This window comes from Nematolebias whitei, chromosome 15 (assembly GCF_014905685.2).
Source record: "Nematolebias whitei isolate Nwh7 chromosome 15, NemWhi1, whole genome shotgun sequence".
Lineage (NCBI taxonomy): Eukaryota > Metazoa > Chordata > Actinopteri > Cyprinodontiformes > Rivulidae > Nematolebias > Nematolebias whitei.
Genome location: NC_056512.1, coordinates 14,126,116 through 14,143,449, shown reverse-complemented (window position 1 = coordinate 14,143,449; position 17,334 = coordinate 14,126,116). Strand labels below are relative to the sequence as shown.

The 17,334-nt window shown below is 40.9% G+C and overlaps 1 protein-coding gene across 3 annotated transcripts in view; it reads right to left on the bottom strand.

The window, feature by feature from the left end:
* The window catches only part of LOC119422050 (SWI/SNF-related matrix-associated actin-dependent regulator of chromatin subfamily E member 1), a 36,223-nt gene that overhangs the window by 1,867 nt on the left and 17,022 nt on the right, over window positions 1–17,334 (bottom strand). For 2 of the 3 annotated variants that reach the window (XM_037689391.1, XM_037689392.1), the window contains exons 5-10: window positions 13,628–13,720; window positions 13,006–13,137; window positions 9,242–9,413; window positions 2,210–2,382; window positions 1,999–2,100; window positions 1,435–1,681 (exon numbers count right to left, since the gene is read on the bottom strand). In XM_037689391.1, coding sequence (XP_037545319.1) covers window positions 1,435–1,681; window positions 1,999–2,100; window positions 2,210–2,382; window positions 9,242–9,413; window positions 13,006–13,137; window positions 13,628–13,720 — 919 coding nt within the window. The remainder of the gene's footprint in view (window positions 1–1,434; window positions 1,682–1,998; window positions 2,101–2,209; window positions 2,383–9,241; window positions 9,414–13,005; window positions 13,138–13,627; window positions 13,721–17,334) is intronic. The other variant, XM_037689393.1, reaches the window with a different exon arrangement.

The following is a 17,334-nucleotide window of genomic DNA, read 5'->3' as shown; positions in this document are numbered from 1 at the left end:
TGTATGTAGAAATATATGTATTGTAGCATTCTGCTGGTCACATGACCTCAGGGAGGGATTATGGGTCAAATTTATGTTCATTGTTAATCATTTCAGTTAGCTGTTCAACATTGTTCTTTGAGTGATTAGTCTGTTCTTGTTAGCTTAGTTCATGTTCATTATGCGTTTGTGTTAGGGGATACGGCTCAAATATAATATCATGATATTTCAGACCATTTTGACGATAACGATAAATTTTGCGATTAAGAAAAACAAACAGAAATCATAGTTATTTATTTGACAAAATTAACTTAACATGTTGCTTTACAGTATTATATAAAATTAAATAAAATAAAAAACCAAGGGGTAATTTTACTGAAATTACTTTATCTAGTAAAGTATTCAGTTTCCAAGTATAAAAATAAAAAAATTAAAATAATCCTTCTGTTATTTAGATTAAAAAAGTCTGTACAAAATAAAGATCAATAAATCCACCACAAAAACTAAAGTGCAGGTGAAGTTTCCCAAACTAACTAAATAAAATGAAGTTTAATATCTGTTGATCATAAATATAACACAACAAAATATATGTTTCCTTTAAACGAGCTCTAACTTCCAGAACTTGTACCAAGGTGATCATGTGACCCTGAAGCTTGTGGAGTTTCTTCTTCCTCTGTTCCTGCAGGAATCACTCATTTCTCTGATGATCTGTCTCTCATCACCTGACTCTGTTCTTGCTCCATGGACTGTGGAACTAAGAGACAGTTGAGCTGCGTGTTTGTACCGACAGTTTAGAGCGGGGGAGACGCAGCTTGCACCAGCAGCCAGAGCGGGGTGGGGAGAAAAAAAAAAAGATGAGTGGCAGTTTAGAGCTGGATGGAGACACAGCTGAGCCGCACGTTGTTTCTTTTTAGCTAGCTAGTATTGCGCGCAGCTAATTAGCGTGCGCAATTCGGTGTGGTCGTTCGGCGCGCTGGTTCTGTTAAAGGGGCGGGGCCTCCTGACGCATTACATCATGAAATTAGGATATCATGATATCATTTTTTTGCCCGGGCAAGCTGTTTTTACTGGTATTATCATGAACGATATGATATGGCCCAGCCCTAGTTAGAGCATTCAGCAGAGTAGCCATGAGTGAGGGAGGGAGGTAGTTGTCATGGAGACCTGTGAGGTTCACTGTGTGTGTGTTGAACAGTAAAATAAAGTCTATAAAACAACATCTGGTGTTTGATTCTTGATCTACAACAAGAGCTGCACATCTCTCTCAGTAGCTGCGCTGCTTCTCAACAACACCTGTGACTTGTACACAAGCGCAGCTTAGATCTGCACAAAATTGCTTTTTTGTGTGTGTGTGTGTGTGGTTTATGCTCTGGTGCACTCTATAGTCCATAAATTAGAGTAATTCTATTGAGGTGATGTGTAAGAGAAATAAACTTGATGCGTGTGCACAGATACCCATTTCCACTGGTGCAGACGTGTCCTCCTCTTTGGTCCCTGAAGTGGTGTTGGAAGTGACGCCATCAGCACCATTACTCTGCTGCGCAGCTTTGTTTCCAGCAGCGTCGTGCTGTTGTGCAGCCTTCTCCGCCTGCTCGGCCACTTCACGCTCCCTCTCCTCCACCCGCCGCCGTGCCGCCTCCTCAGCTGCCGCCATCTCTGCTGCTAGCTTCTCCATGTCCACCTCTACCTTCTGACTGCACAACTGGACACAGTGACAGCAGCGAAAACATTTATAATTATTATTTATTTATAATAATAAAGGCCCAGCATTGCCTCAGCCAGTCTGGGATTGCTTTCAAATCGTCTTGGAAGAACTGCAGGAGGTGGTTGTTGAAAGTCATGTCTGGATGTCCCTGCTCAGACTGCTGAACCAGTGTCTTGACTCTACAGCAAGTGGCAGATACTGGTCAGATAGATAACTAAATATGCTGTTACAACGTGCAAGCAGACATGTTTTGATGTTCCATCTAATCTTCACTTCCCACTTGTCTGTCTTTAGGTGAAGTGATATCGGCGTACCCGTTTCAGTTCAGTGTTGAACGAGTCGGTAGTCTCCAGGAAGCGTCTTTTCTTTTCTTGATGACGATCCTCAATTTGTAGAAGTTCCGCCTCCAGTTTCCTCTAAAACATACAAAAGTTCAGTAATATTAAGTAATCTCCTAAATTACTAGTGCCAAAGAACTCCTTGTGTAGAAAATGTGACAATGAAAGATTATGGGCACGATCCTACCTGGTGCACCATGAGAGACTGGACCTGTCTCTTGAGGACTTGCATACGAGCCGTCGTAACCACAGAGCGGACGTCAGGAACAACAAACTCGCTGAGTATGTCACTGATGAGTCTGTGGTTCCTCTGGAAGCGAGCAGCTGCTGTGTGCTTTACTGAAAACCCATCATCGTAGTCTGAACACAGAAAGGGACATGGTTCAGTGGAAGGCATCATTAAAGTCCTCTCAATACGGTTCTAGGATTATTAAAACTCAAAATGTGACCGTGACTGAGTTTTGAACGTCTTCATCTCTCTTGAACTCTTCCACATTTTGTCACGTTACAACTACAACCTAAAGTATTTTTCAGAGATTTCATTTGACAAAGTAAACTTGTAACTTGTAAACTGCTGAATGCAATGATTGAAAAAGTTGTGCAACAAATTTATAAGTTATGCGCACCATTCTTTTTGTCAAGTTTCATTAGATCGTTTGGAGCCAAAATTCAAAATGGCTGATTTTTATTAGTTCATTTTAAATTATTTTGTCCTTGTGATGTTTGTCAGTTTCATATTATTGTGTAAATGCTTATGAAGCATTCACAGTAAAGATATCCATTGATCTTCCATGTTTGTTGGCGTGTAACAAGTTCTGCAATTTTACTGCTATTTCAAATAAACATGTCAGAACATTCAGCTCAAAGAACATTCCTGCTCTGACTTTTAGTCTTTGTGTAATTTTTACTTTTGGAAATATTTAGCATTTCCTGCAACGTTTTTCTCATTGAAAATAAACTGAGCTCTCTTCAAAGCACGTTCAGCTTGCTTCTGCTACTTTTAGCTTTGTTCTATTAATTTCAGCTTTTTTACGTCAACTTTCAGCTACTTTTTTTTTTGTGGGACACACACACAGCCCAAGAGGCTCTGTCAGGCTGTGTGTGCCTGTTTACGTGTCAGGTTGGGTTTTGTGTGGTCCCCTCTCCTGGATCATTTTGGGCCCCCCATTTAATGTGGGGTCTACTTCCACCTGTCACATTTCCCTCCAGTGGCTGGTCCCCCTGCTGCCGGTGCATTGGCGGCTCTCGGCATCAGGGGCTGGGTGACTGGGTGTGTGCCGGCCCGCCCTGGTGGCTGCCTGCCGGGGCCCAGATGCCCTGGCTCTGTCGGGACTCTGTTGGGGGGTGGTATGACCTCAGGGTTCGGGTCTCTGTGTCCATGGCTGGAGCTGCAGCCTCCTGGGGCTTCTGCAATGTGGTTGCTGGAGATCACCCGGGGCTTCCCTCTGCTTCTCTCTGGGGGGTGGGAGAGGTGCGGTTGTCCCTGTTGGGGGACTCCCGGGGCTCCGGGCTTGGGGACCGCTGGGTGTCTGCGGCTCCGGCCTTCCCTGTGTTGTCATTATTTCCAGTGGGGGTGGGGTATTAGGTCTGTGGGGCCCCACCCCCACTATTGAACATTTTTATGTAGAAACCTTATAGTGACAACATGCTCACACAGGTGTTTAGATTCAGGTGTTTATCAGATACACACTCAGTTGGGTTGTGGTGGCCACTAAATAGATCTTGTATTACCATGTACTGTATAAAATATGTTCTAATGATGTTACAAGTATCATTATATATGTTGTTTGTTGTTGTGGTTTTTCGGTTTTGTCTTGTTTTTTTTCTTTCCGCAGGTCTAGACTTCAATGATGTTGATTTGTGTTCTCTTTATCTCTCTCTCCTCTATTCCTATCTCCTTCTTTACCTTTTAACCCTTCTCTCACTTTTCTGCTTTGTTTTCTTCTTTGTTTTCCTTCCCCATGTCCATTACATCTGAAACAAACCCAAAGCAAATTCTAATAAAGTTTTATTTATTGCGTAGCTCAAGGTGGCTGCATGATGGAGCAGCTCTGTTAGGTTCATTTTGAGGTTTTGTTTTTGGAAACTTTAATTCCTATTTTTCTGGATGTAAATCACTTTTTTTTTTTTGGATGATTGTTTCCTCTGGTATCAGATGCTGTGCAGCTGGAAGGATTTTTACTGAAACTTTTTTAGTTTTGGACATTTGTTATGATGCGTAACCATGGCAACAAGGCAGTTTTCTACAACCAGCAGCTGATTAACATCTCAAAAGCTCAAATAATATCTCAACTACAGCCCTAAATCTCAAATGAGTTGAAAAGGATGTTCTGTGGACGCATTCTCATCTACCTGCCAGGTGTGCTTGAGTGCCTGACCACTGAGATCCTGGAACTAGCAGGAAACACGGCTCATGACAGAGGAAGGACAGGATCGTCCCTCAGCACCTACAGTTGGCTGTTCGCAGCGACGAGGAGCTCGGCAGACTGCTGGGAGGAGTGGCCATTGCTCTGGGGGGAGTTCAGCCCAGCATTCGGGCGGTCCTACAGCCCAGGGGAACCGAGAGGCCAGCCGAGTCTGGGTGGACGGATCGGACAGCATCTGCAGCCAGTTTCTTAGGATCGACTGTGGGATGGACCTTTACAAGAGATCCTTCCTGTCTACAGCCATCAGTATCTATAACATCTCTTAATGAAATGAGGATAACGAGTTACTACAACAAATGGTTTCCCTCTGGGATTAATAAAGTATTTTTGAATTGAATTGAATTTATATATCAAGTGGAGGGCAGCACAGTGGCGCAACTGGTAGAGCTGCTGCCTCTCAGCGAGCAGGTCCCTGGTTCAAATCCCAGTCCAGGGGCCTTTCTGGGTGGAGTTTGTGTAGTGGACTAGGCCTGATGTCGAAACCTTGACCTTAGGAACCTTGTGGGACAGAAACTGTCATTTCATTGATTTGAATCCAGAAATACAGGTTCACCCATCCTGAGACTTTCTTTCTTGAAAATTCAAGTGAAAGAACACTCTCTTTTCTATTATCATTACTGTTTTACAAATGTTTGATAATCAAAGTGTTTTAGTTCAAACATTTTAGATGTTACAGTGAACTAATCAATTTTTATTAACTGTAAAACAGTAACAATGATTATTTTTAATCCTCATGCAAAGTTAGAATTCATGTTAAGGTCTGTTACAGAGTAATTATGCATTTTCTGATTTTCTGTCTTTGAATGAGCAGTGTAAGTTTGGAACAAGGTCGGAGTCTAAGCAGACAAGTGTTGGAACGAGCTGTGTTGTTTTTAAATCCTCTCAGACGTAAACAGAGAAGCTGGCACCTGTTGGCAGCTGTTTTCCGCCAACCCGTCCAAACATTTCTCTCGTCTGTCTGAAAAACATTTTCAATCTGTTCCATAACATTCTTGCTGTTTTCTGACTTCTAGTAACCTTTTACGTCACAAAACACACCACTGTCTGGTCGACATTGACCAATAAGAAAACTCCCAAATGAACCGGAAATAGAGCCCTTTAAAATGTCGGTACTTCCTAGTTCACCCCAGTTCCTGTAGAGTCTCACAGAGTCTCCCAGTGCCTGTGGGGTCGAAGTGCCTGTGGGGTCGCAGTTCCTGTTGGGTCGAAGTTCCAATGCTGGGAAACCGACATGACCACAGAGCTCTTCCGAGTCTTATGGGATTATAACTTTCTTCCACATCTGGGTGGAACTCTGACGGACTCCACTCATGTGAAGTCCACTTGCTGAGGTGAATTTGTGTCTAACGGAATACCGTCACTACTTTGGACGATTCACAGCTGTTCCTACGGATACGCTGAAAGGGTGCGTTGAATGGACTTTCGTACCGCTGGGGACATCTCCAGGTAAAAGAGTTGAATTCTGCCACCTAAGTGTACCGGGGAAAAAGCTGAGAAACCCGGAAAGTGCTGTTTCTGGTTGACATAAACAAACCCCCTCACCCATCTTTTCTCCCACTAAACTTCATCTTTCCTCTTTAAATTCTTCTATCAAGTAGAAATCATTCCAGATAATTTTAGAAATGTCTGTGTAAAGTGCTCATCTACTGCCGTGTGGATAATCAATCACTTGTATAGCTTGCTAAAAGTAGCCATGTTGTTATTTTTCAATGTGCCAAATTAATGTAAATGTTTGATGTTAAACTTTGATTCTGTAAATAAATGACCACATTCATTTTGATGGGTCAAAGATAAATAACGTCTCACAATACATTTTATTAAATTCAATGCACGTTATATACAGTCCAGAAAAATGAAAGAACCCGTTTAATTTATGAATATATCTCAGGATATGTCATATTACATTTGCATGTTCTCTCTGTGCATGCGTGGGTTTTCTCCAGGTACTCCAGTTTCCTCCCACAGACCAAAAACATGCATGTTAGGCTGATTGGTAACTCTAAATTGTCCCTAGGTGTGAGTGAGAGAGTGAATGGTTGTTTCTCTATGTGGCCCTGTGATGGACTTGCGACCCGTCCAGGGTGTACCCCGCTCCTTGCACAGTGATTGCTGACCCAAAATGGAAGAAGCGGGTAAAGACAATGGATGGATGGATATCAAGTGGAGCATTAAGTCCAGCCATAATGCTCTGCTTGTGAAAGTAAATCTGTTGGGCATCACTTTGACACTCGGACAATAATTCTGAGTGTCACAAAGCCGGACAGGACAAGGGGAAAAAATATATACTTTTTTTTTCTAATTGAAGCTTCGTCTGTTCTGTCCAGACTTTTTAAGCTTCAACTTAAATCAGTTTTAGACTTACTGAGCAAAAAGTTGGTGCGGTGGTAGCCAAGAGTGATCCCCAACACATACTGAAGGCTAATTAAAAATTCAAGATGGCCTCCAATTCTAATACAAGCTGTTTATCAGTCTGTAGACAATTTTGTGTCCAAAATCTAATTCTGCAAAATAGAAATGTCAAACTTCACAGCTGAACAAATCATGGTTCAACTACTGATTTTATTATCTACTGATCACTAACCAAGTTTTTGAATGAAAATTTAATTTTTGAGATTTTCCAGTCTGGTTTTAAACAATTACACAGCACTGAAACAGCCTTGGTAAGGGTCTGTAATGTCATTCTGCTAGCAAATGACTCTGGTCAGTCTGTGATCCTGGTACGCCATGACCTTACCGCTGCATTTGATACTATTGACCACAGTACCCTTATGTTACGACTAGAACACTGGGGGTAGGGATCACGGGTGCAGCATTAGAATGGTCCTGCTCATACCTGAGTGACAGGAGTTTTTGTGTCAATTTTGGTAATCATATCTGATTCTGTCCCTCTTTCCTGAGGGGTCCCGCAAGGCTCCATTATTGGACCACCTTTGTTTTCATTGTATCTGCTCCCCTTGGGGTCTATCCTGATGAAACATGGTATTTTGTTCCACTGTTATACCGATGATTCTCAGATTTATCTGCCCTTGAAACCTAACAGTTCCTGCTCCATTCACCCTTTGCTAAAATGTCTTGATGACATCAAGACTCGAATGGCTACGAACTTCTTAAGTTTTAATGATCAGAAAACTGAGGTCATTGTGTTTAACCATAGCTCTGCCACTGTCACTGATTCTGCAAACCTGGACTCCCTTCAGCCATATCTAAAACAGTCTGTTACCAATCTCAGGATAGTTTTACTCAGACTTAAAGTTTAATAAACATATCAACTCTGTTCTTCAAAAAAGCTTATTTCAGCTAAGGCTGATAGCTAAGCTGAAGTCCATGTTGTCCATGCATTCATTACAACCCGGCTGGACTACTGTAACTCGCTTTATGTTGGAGTCAGTCAGGCTTCACTTTCACGTCTCTAACTCGTCCAAAATGCTGCAGCTCAGCTCCCAACAGGAACTTGTAGGTTTGAGCAAATTTCACCGGTTCTGTCCTCCCTTCAGTGGCTTCCTGTGCGTGTCAGAATTGATTTTAAAATTCTCCTGCTGACATTCAAGTGCATTAACGGCCTTGCACCCTCATACCTCCCCGACCTTCTCCATCCTTATGCTCCTTCTCGGGTTTGGAGATCATCAGACCAGCTTTTTTTGGTGGTACCAAAAACCAGGTGAAGCTCAGAGGAGATCGAGCCTTTTCAGTCGTGGGCCCTAAACTCTGAACAATCTGCCCATCAACATTCGACAGGCCACCTCAGTCTCTGCTTTTAAAGCTCTCCTGAAAACACACCTGTACTCATTGACATTTAACACATTGTGATCAGATTTAGATTTAGATTTTCTTTATGCTTTTTGTAGTTATTCTGTGACATTTGACACAAGATAATCTGATTTAGTATTTCATTGCTTCTAATTATGTTTTGTGTTTTATGTTTTTATTCCATATGCTGTAATTACATCGTTACTTTTCATTTGATGCTGTGATCTTTTTGTTAAGCACTTTGGTAACCGTTTCTGTTTTAAATGTGCTATATAAATAAATCTGACGTGACTATTGATTTTAGTGCCCTGGGGTCAAAGGTCACCCTTTTCTTTCTATACCTCTGAATTTAAAACTCTTTAACATAGAAATGTCAACAATTCAGTTGTTCTGCTTGATGTTGTTGGTCTGGTGGTGGAATGTGAAGGACAATATGTCAGTGCTATCAAACTGGCAACCAGGTATGTGTGTGCAACAAGCATCATCCACACCCTCAGAGTGAAATGCTGAAGATTCTCAGTCATCCAGGACATGATAAATTAAAAACACGTTCAACACAAAAACAACTGGACTTTATTTGAAACAGAACATTTCCTACTGCTGCATCAGCCAGGAGCGGGCTTGTTTGTGTTCAGAGAAATAAGACATGTTGATGTTTCTGAAGAAAAACTGTTAAGTGAAAAGGTCCTCAATGTGTAGCAGTGAACATTAGACACTGACGTGTCACTGGTTTGAAACTGGTCTTTGGCACTGGAAATTATTTGTTTATTTTTATGTAAGAAAACTGCTTGGAATGAAAAAATACCAAAGACAAAAAATAAAACTCAAGATTTGTACTGTAATGTGTAACGTAATTTTCTTCTTGTTAGAACTGATATTATAAAATAGGTACCGAAAAAAGTACCGTTTAGGAACCAATATCAAAAAATTTTGAACCATACCCAGCCCAAGGTATGGAGACGTTTTAAAAGCACTTTACGTGTTCTCTTTTGTACTCCAAATATTTCAGCTGAGGCCCTTTATAAATGAGTTACGTGTGAACTTGCCATCAGGGTCTTCAGCAGGCTGAATGCTCATGTAAGGCTCTCCTTTATCCATACGACTCTGCCTCTGCCTGCTCTCCTCCTCCATCGCTGCTTCAGCTCGATTCTTGGCGTTCACATAGGCCAGGTAGGCAGGTGAGTTATGGTATGCCTTCAAAGAATCATTGTACTCTATCTGCAAAGAAAACAAGATGGATGGTCTCACGGTCTCAGAGGTTATTTACACATTCAGTCAAGAAGATCAAGACAGAGGTCAAAACTACATATTTAGAAAAGCAGAGAAGCAAGTCTCGTTAAAAATGTAGTTAAAACTGAAATATAACAGAAAACTGACACTGACAGACAGTTATGGACTAATTTCATCCTTCTCTTTGATTATTTTATATTAGGTTTTGAATTGCTCACAACATTGTGACTTACAATACATAAAATAACTTTAATCTCTCGAGACGTGAACTAAGAGGCTTCCAAAACAAAGCTCAAGCATGAAAGATAAGGCAAACTGGTGAAAGAGACCGTGTAAACGTTTCAGTGATGAAGAGGACCAGTTCCCGAGAAGCACATGGCTCAAACGGCTACTTTGATCGAGGTTCACCAAAATCGAGTCGTCACCCGCTGACGAAACAACACAGTGATGATTTTACTCATGTTTCTTTGCTGAATATTTCATGAACCACTATAGAAGTTTAAATAAAACTTTCAGAAAGCAATCACTGTGTATATCTGCAAATGATTTGACTTTTCAAGTCAATCAAGTTGAAGTTGGCTACAACCACCAAACTGACTCAAATAAAAAGTGTCAACTCAGCCAATTTAACAGATACAGACATTTTTTTTTTTTTAACTTTATTTAACCTTTATTTATACAGGTTGTCTCAATGAGTTATGAGGACTCATTTTCAAGAGAGACCTGCTTTGGGCAGCTATGTAAGCACCCAGGGAGCAGTTGGAGATTGGGTGTCTTGCTCAAAGGCACCACAACATGTGGGCATGGTGGGGAGTTGAACATGCAACTTCCTGGTCCCAAGTTGGCTGTCCTACCTTTGCACCACAGTGGCCACCTATATAATGGAGGGTATGGTAGAGTCTTCATCAACACATAACGTGGGATGTGTCACAGAGAACTTTGTATTTTACCTTAAATATAAATTCATATTATGTGTCCGTTTTCATAGTTATGGAGGATGGAATGTGACAAAATTAAATAAATAAATTCATAATACATACATAACAATTAAATGTATCATTTAATTATTAAATACACAACTAAATAATTAAATTCATTCAACCTTTATTTAGACCGGTTAATCCCATTGAGCCTCGGGGACTCATTTACAAGAGACTTGATTAAATGTACCTTTTAAATTATTTATTTCATGATTTATTTATTTAATTTTGTCACCCTCCACCCTCCAGTGACACCATGAAATTATGTTAATTGTCAGTCTCACTTGTCAAACTCAGTGGGCGGGACTAACCCTAACCCTAACCCCTGATTGGCTGCTCCTCACAGCAAGCGAAGACAAATCAACCGCAGATAATGGATTGAGCCACAGGCCAGAAAATATATTCTGTAACTTTAGGAAGCAGTAATTGTGTTTGCATGTATTTGGATTAAACCTTTTTTCATACCATGAATATAAAGAAGACGACGCACTTTTACGAGAAGCAGCAAATTTAAACGAAGCAGCTCTCTGAAGCTCCACAGTCGGACCTATGGCCCATTGCAGCAGTGTGGATCACAAACCCAGGCCTGTGTGCAAGGTAAGAAATATTATATTAACCTGGGGTGATGCTCGTGAAACACATATGGTTCATCTAACAATTTAGGAATTCAAATGCTCAGCGTTAGTCCCGCCCACTGAGTTTGATGAGTGAGACTGACAGTTAACATAACTTCATGTGACACAAGAGGGTGGAATGTGACTAAATTAAATAATTTAATAAATCATGAAACAAATAATCTAATTGAGTATTTAATAATTTAATTGTATATTTACTGATGTATTTAATAATAGTTTATTTAATTATTTAATGATGTATTTAATAATGAAATGATTAACTTCATTATTGTTTTTGTTTTGTTTCATTTTGTCACATTCTGTCCTCCAAACACCCTGAGCACAATACTGTGCTCAGGGTGTTTTGAAATGATGAATCCTGCATCTCCTGTTGATCAAAACAGAACACCTCATGATCGATTGGTCTTGTCTAACTGGTCTATGTTTAATCTAAATGGAACAGGAGTACATAAACAATCAGCCCAGTTATCGGTAAATACAGAGCACGTCTTTCTGACCCAGTCCTGTGTCTTTATCATCACACGAAGGAGAGCTATAAGCTGGATTGGATTTTTGTCATTCACACGTCCTCCGCAGGCTGTATGAAGCACCCTGTGTGAAGCAGCACCCTGTGTGAAGCAGCACCCTGTGTGAAGCAGCATCGTGTGAAGCAGCACCCTGTGTGAAGCAGCACCCTGTGTGAAGCATCCTGTGTGAAGCAGCACCCTGTGTGAAGCATCCTGTGTGAAGCAGAATCGTGTGAAGCAGCACCCTGTGTGAAGCATCATGTGTGAAGCATCCTGTGTGAATCATCCTGTGTGAAGCACCCTGTGTGAAGCACCCTGTGTGAAGCATCCTGTGTGAAGCACCCTGTGTGAAGCACCCTGTGTGAAGCACCCTGTGTGAAGCATCCTGTGTGAAGCATCCTGTGTGAAGCATCATGTGTGAAGCATCCTGTGTGAAGCATCCTGTGTGAAGCACCTTGTGTGAAGCATCATGTTTGAAGCATCATGTGTGAAGCATCCTGTGTGAAGCATCCTGTGTGAAGCATCCTGTGACACGTGTGTGCCTGTTTATTATAATAAACAAATTCAAAGACCCTTTTGACCATCTTTTATTTCACCTGTTTCTGTGTTGAGACAGAGTAGAAAAATCCACCACAGTGGGATCTTGTGATGTCACATAAAAATCATAAGTAACGTTAAAAGGCTACAACTGCATTGTTTGCATCGTTTTTCAACAAAAGATGATCTTCACCCAAGTCCAAGCTCAATAATCCTGGTATAAAATCCAACAATGTTCAGTCAGATCATCTGGACAGTTTTTTTTTTTTTTTTTGCTGAGACGTTTTGTCCTTCATCCAAAGAACGAAATGTTTGTGGGAATCAATTTGTTTGGTGGCTCCTCAGATTGAAGAAGTCCTTTGGATAAAGGACGAAACATCTCAGCAAAAAAAGAAGAAACTGTCTAGATGACATGACTGAACATTGTTGGATTTTATACCTGGATTATTGAGCATGGACTTTGGTGTTTTGAACCACTTTGGCATGACTGTCTCAGAGGAGTTGATGGCAGAGAGGTTGGCCCCAGAGGCCATCTTACTACCAGCAAACTGGTTTTTCCTCACTGTGGAGTATGCCGTTTGTGGGAATCAGTTTTGTTTGGTGCTCCTTAGATTGAAGAAGTTTTTTGGATGAAGGACAAAACGTCTCAGTAAAAAAAAAAAAAAAAGAAGAAGAAATCATCCAGAAGACCTGACTGAACATAAGATTAAAGATTAAAGGCAGGAGCAGCATTTCATGCAGGAACGCTGAGCCTATCATTTTGTAACTAATGCCAGATCATAAATACTCAGTTGGAGAATCTGTCCGAACCCTTACAATTTCAGACATGAACATCAAACGTCATCATTTCCACTAGCGCTGCTGAACTGATCAACTGTCTAAAAGTCAGTGTTGGTGATGTTCGAGGTCTAGAACAACCCACCTTCTCTGCTTCGTACTCGTTGAGGTAGTCCTGCTTCTCTTCATCAGTCAGGTCCCTCCACATGCCTCCAATAATCTTACCGATCTCCCACAGCTTCAGGTCTGGATTGGATGCCTTCACTTGGTCCCAAACCTTTCACGTGCACACAAGATGCAAACACACAAGCACACACCATCATCTGATCGTTACGCCTTCACGAGTATGAAAAAGAAGAAGCCAAGAGAAAAATAAAAGCAGAAAAGTGCAGAGGAAAGAAAAGTAAACAGAGTGTGAAATATTCAATTCTTTGTCAAAAGAAAAATGAAATAATGAATATCCAAGAGCAGATTGTTGTTTAAATGCAGAATTTAAGGGTGAAAATACAGCTTTGAAGCAAGATGAAGTAAAAGGGTTAGGTAAAGTGCAAGAGCAGATTATACTAGTCTAAATAAATTTAGATAGATATTTGAATTTATCTTAACTAGTGAAAGCAGACAGATTAACAGTGGACAGGCTCCACTTGGTTGTGGAGATGGTAGCGAGGCGTCATAGCTTGGCTGTTTCCCACCCTCAAACTCCTGCAGATTTTTCAGGGGAGGGGAGGACAAGCAGTAAAAGCAGACACCATGGATGGGTGTCTTACCTTCCTGCTTACCTTCCGGCTGTACCGCATGTATGGCATCAGCGGCTTGTCTGGAGGTTTGGGAGGCTTTGGGACGGTGATGCCTGAAGAGTTCTGTGGAAATAGGAGATAAAAAGAGAGGAGGAGGGCAAAAGGGGGCAGGATCATACGGATATGGAAATAGGAGGAATGAAGGTGAAGGAACATATAGGAGACAAGTATGGATGAGAGGGAGAGGAGAGAAACAAACCATAAAAAAACAGCTGATCCTGGTCTGTACACATAAAAACACAAAACAGTGTTCCTGAATGCCTCGCTAAAAATATTAAAATAGTAACATTACCACTTCCATTGTTATTCCTTCTGATATTCAATTGCAAGATTTGCAAGTGGAACTAATGTGTAAATGTTGTTTCCACCCGTACATGTGTTTGTGACGAAGCAGCCCACGTGCCCGGCAGCGCAGAGTGTGTATCCACACCTAGCCAGTGCACGACGCACATAAAAGTGATGAGGAGCAAAGAGAACACTTTTAATAGAGCAAAACTTTGGTGCCTGAAGGAGGCGTCACTTTAAATAAGATTTGAATGGTCAGTTTTTACAGATCTGAGGGAAACAGTCAGCGCATGGACCTGCTGTTCTATTCCACGTTTACTCGCTGTGATGCTGGTGTGTGGACGGAAAAAAGGAACGCTTCAAATCCTAGAGATGGAAGAAGTCTCGTCTGCTGCAGAAAAACTGGTCCATGCATTTGTCACGTCTAGACTGGACTATTGCAATGGTTTATTATCTGGGTGTCCAAATACGTCTTTAAAACGTCTTCAGTTGATCCAAAATGTTGCTGCCAGAGTCTTAACTGGAGTTAGTGGGAGAGATCATATCTCTCCAGTTTTATGGCTCCCTGTCAAATCCAGAATAGAATTCAAAATCTTACTTCTAACCTACAAAGCTCTCAACAACCTAGCTCCATCTTATATTACAGATCTTATTGTTCCATATTTTCCTAACAGAGCACTTTGCTCTCAGACTGCAGGTTTACTCGCAGTTCCTAGAGTTTCCAAAGCAGAATGGGAGGAAGATCTTTCAGTTATCAGGCTCCTCTCTTGTGGAATCAACTTCCAGCTCCTGTCTGTGAAACTGACACATTGTCCAGTTTTAAGACTGGGCTTAAAACTGTCCTTTTTGATAAATTCTATAGTTAGTGTTGGTTTGTTATGCTGCTATAAGCTTAGGACAAATTTACCTAATTTCCTTAAATGAATTGTTAAAATGGAATACTTTTCATTTGATACTTCACTGCCTGGCCAAAAAAAAAAGGCTCCACCAAATATAAAGGTCACGCACTAATATTTCCTTGGACCGCCTTTAGCTTTGATTACATCATGCATTCACTGTGGTGTTGTTTCAATAAACTTCTTCAATGTCACAAGATCTATTTCCATCCAGTGTTGCATTAATTTTTCACCAAGATCTTGCATTGATGACTAGACACTAGGCATGATGTCATCACTTCACCTGACTCTCTTCTTACCCTGATGCAACCATCACTCTGGAACAGGGTCAATCTGGACTCATCAGACCACATGACCTTCTTCCATTGCTCCAGAGTCCAATCTTTATGCTCCCTAGCAAACTGAAGCCTTTTTTCCAGTTAGCCTCACTGATCAGTGGTTTTCTTAAGGCTACACAGCTGTTCAGTCCCAATCCCTTGAGTTCTTCACATTGTGTGTGTGGAAATGTTCTTATAAAACAGAGTCCTGAGTGCTACTGTTGTTTTTCTTCCATTTGATTTCAACAAATGTTTAAATGATCGCAGATCACGATCATTCAGGAGTTTTTTCCGTCCACATTACTTCCTCAAAGACGATGGGTTCCCACTATCCTTCCAGTTTTTAATAATGCGTTGGACAGTTCTTAACCCAATTTAATATTTTCTTCAATCTCCTTAGATGTTTTCTCTGCTTGATGTCAATGATTTGACCCTTCTCAAACAGACTGACATCTTTTCCACGACCACATGATGCGTCTTTCAACATGGTTGTTGAAGAAATGAGAAGCAACTCATTGCACCAGTTGGAGTTAAATAACTTGTTGCAGCTGAAAGATGATCATCCCTGCAGTAATTATCTAATATGAAGCTCGTACCTATTTGATTAGTTAAATCCAGGTGGAGACATTTTTTTTGGCCAGGCAGTGTATTTATATATCTTAACATGTGATTCTTGACCTGCCATTGTGTATCCGTTCTTCCTTGCTGTTCATCTCAAACCCAGCCGGTCGAAGCAGATGGCCACTTGTCCTGAACCTGGTTCTGCTAAAGGGTTCTTTCTCATGAGGGAGTTTTTCCTTTCCACTGTCGCCTTCATGCTTCCTCAAGATGAGAGTTCATTGATGGGGTTAAATTCAAAGCAGTCTGTTCCTCAGAGAAATAATGTTAAATTATTATTTTTATATATAAATGTTTCTGTTCAGTGCCCTGAGATGACTTCTGTTGTGACTTGGTGCTATATAAATAACTGAACTGAATTGTTGAAATTACAGTGAATGGGAAGCGATAAATACGTCCTGTAGTGTCTGAAAACAGACTTCACAGGATGAAGTGAAATTAGATGACAAGTTGAAACATTACACACCAGGCAGTCATTAAACCACTGGAGTTTTCATGTGTAAAACATGATCATCACAAAACAGAACAATCTATCCAGAAACAGCATCAGTGAAAAATACAACATAAAGCCACAACTAATGTGATTAATTGACATCAGTTCTTACTGATGAGGGGACTCAATATTTCTGCAAAATACTCGCTCATGGTTTTGGAACAAACTGAACTATATTATTCTTTTTAATAATATACTGGCCAAAACCCCCCCCCCAAAAAAAACCACCTTGAATATTGTGATAATATTGAGCTTCTTTTATTTTTATGGTTGTTGGGCTTCTGCGCACACTGAACATTTGTTAAAAAAGATGACTGTATGTCAGACTGATGGAACAGTCTGTTTATTTTTCTAGCAATGTGCAGCTCTTAGCTGATCTATATGTTCTTGGGTGGGGGGCATTGCAAACAGCAATGTAGAGGCCAAATGTACCTGTTGGAGGACACAACAGGAACTCTTAAATATGATTTTAAGACAGCTTGAAGGTACAAAAACCTTTGTAAGATTGTTTTTTTTTTTTACTTTTTATCTCCATTTAACTGTATTCAGCTCCACATTTTAGCAGATAAACTACTACTTATGAACAATCTAGACTTTGACCTCATCTGTTGGCTTGTGGACTTTTTAACTTTTGGGTCTCTGCAGATGAGGGACAACGGGGTTCTCTCTGATGCCCTTCTGTCCTATACCAGTTCTCCACAGGGCTGTGTTCTTTCACCCCTTTTATTTATTTTATATACAAACAACTATTGCAGCCAGTTTCCACAGCATCACATTTTAAAGTTTTCTGATGAGTCTGTCATCTTGTCCCTTCTCAGCAGAGATGACCCAGACCCTGGACCTGTGGTCGGGGACTTCACTGAATGGTGTGAGTCTTCCTTTTTAAATATGAATGTTTCTAAGACAAAGGAGATGGTCAATGATTATAGAAAAACTCTGCAGTTGCAGCTCCTGAACCTCCTGCCAAACAGAACCTCACTGACCAACAGAACCTCACTGACCAACAGAACCTCACTGATCTACAGAACCTCACTGACAAACAGAACCTCACTGACCTACAAAACCTCA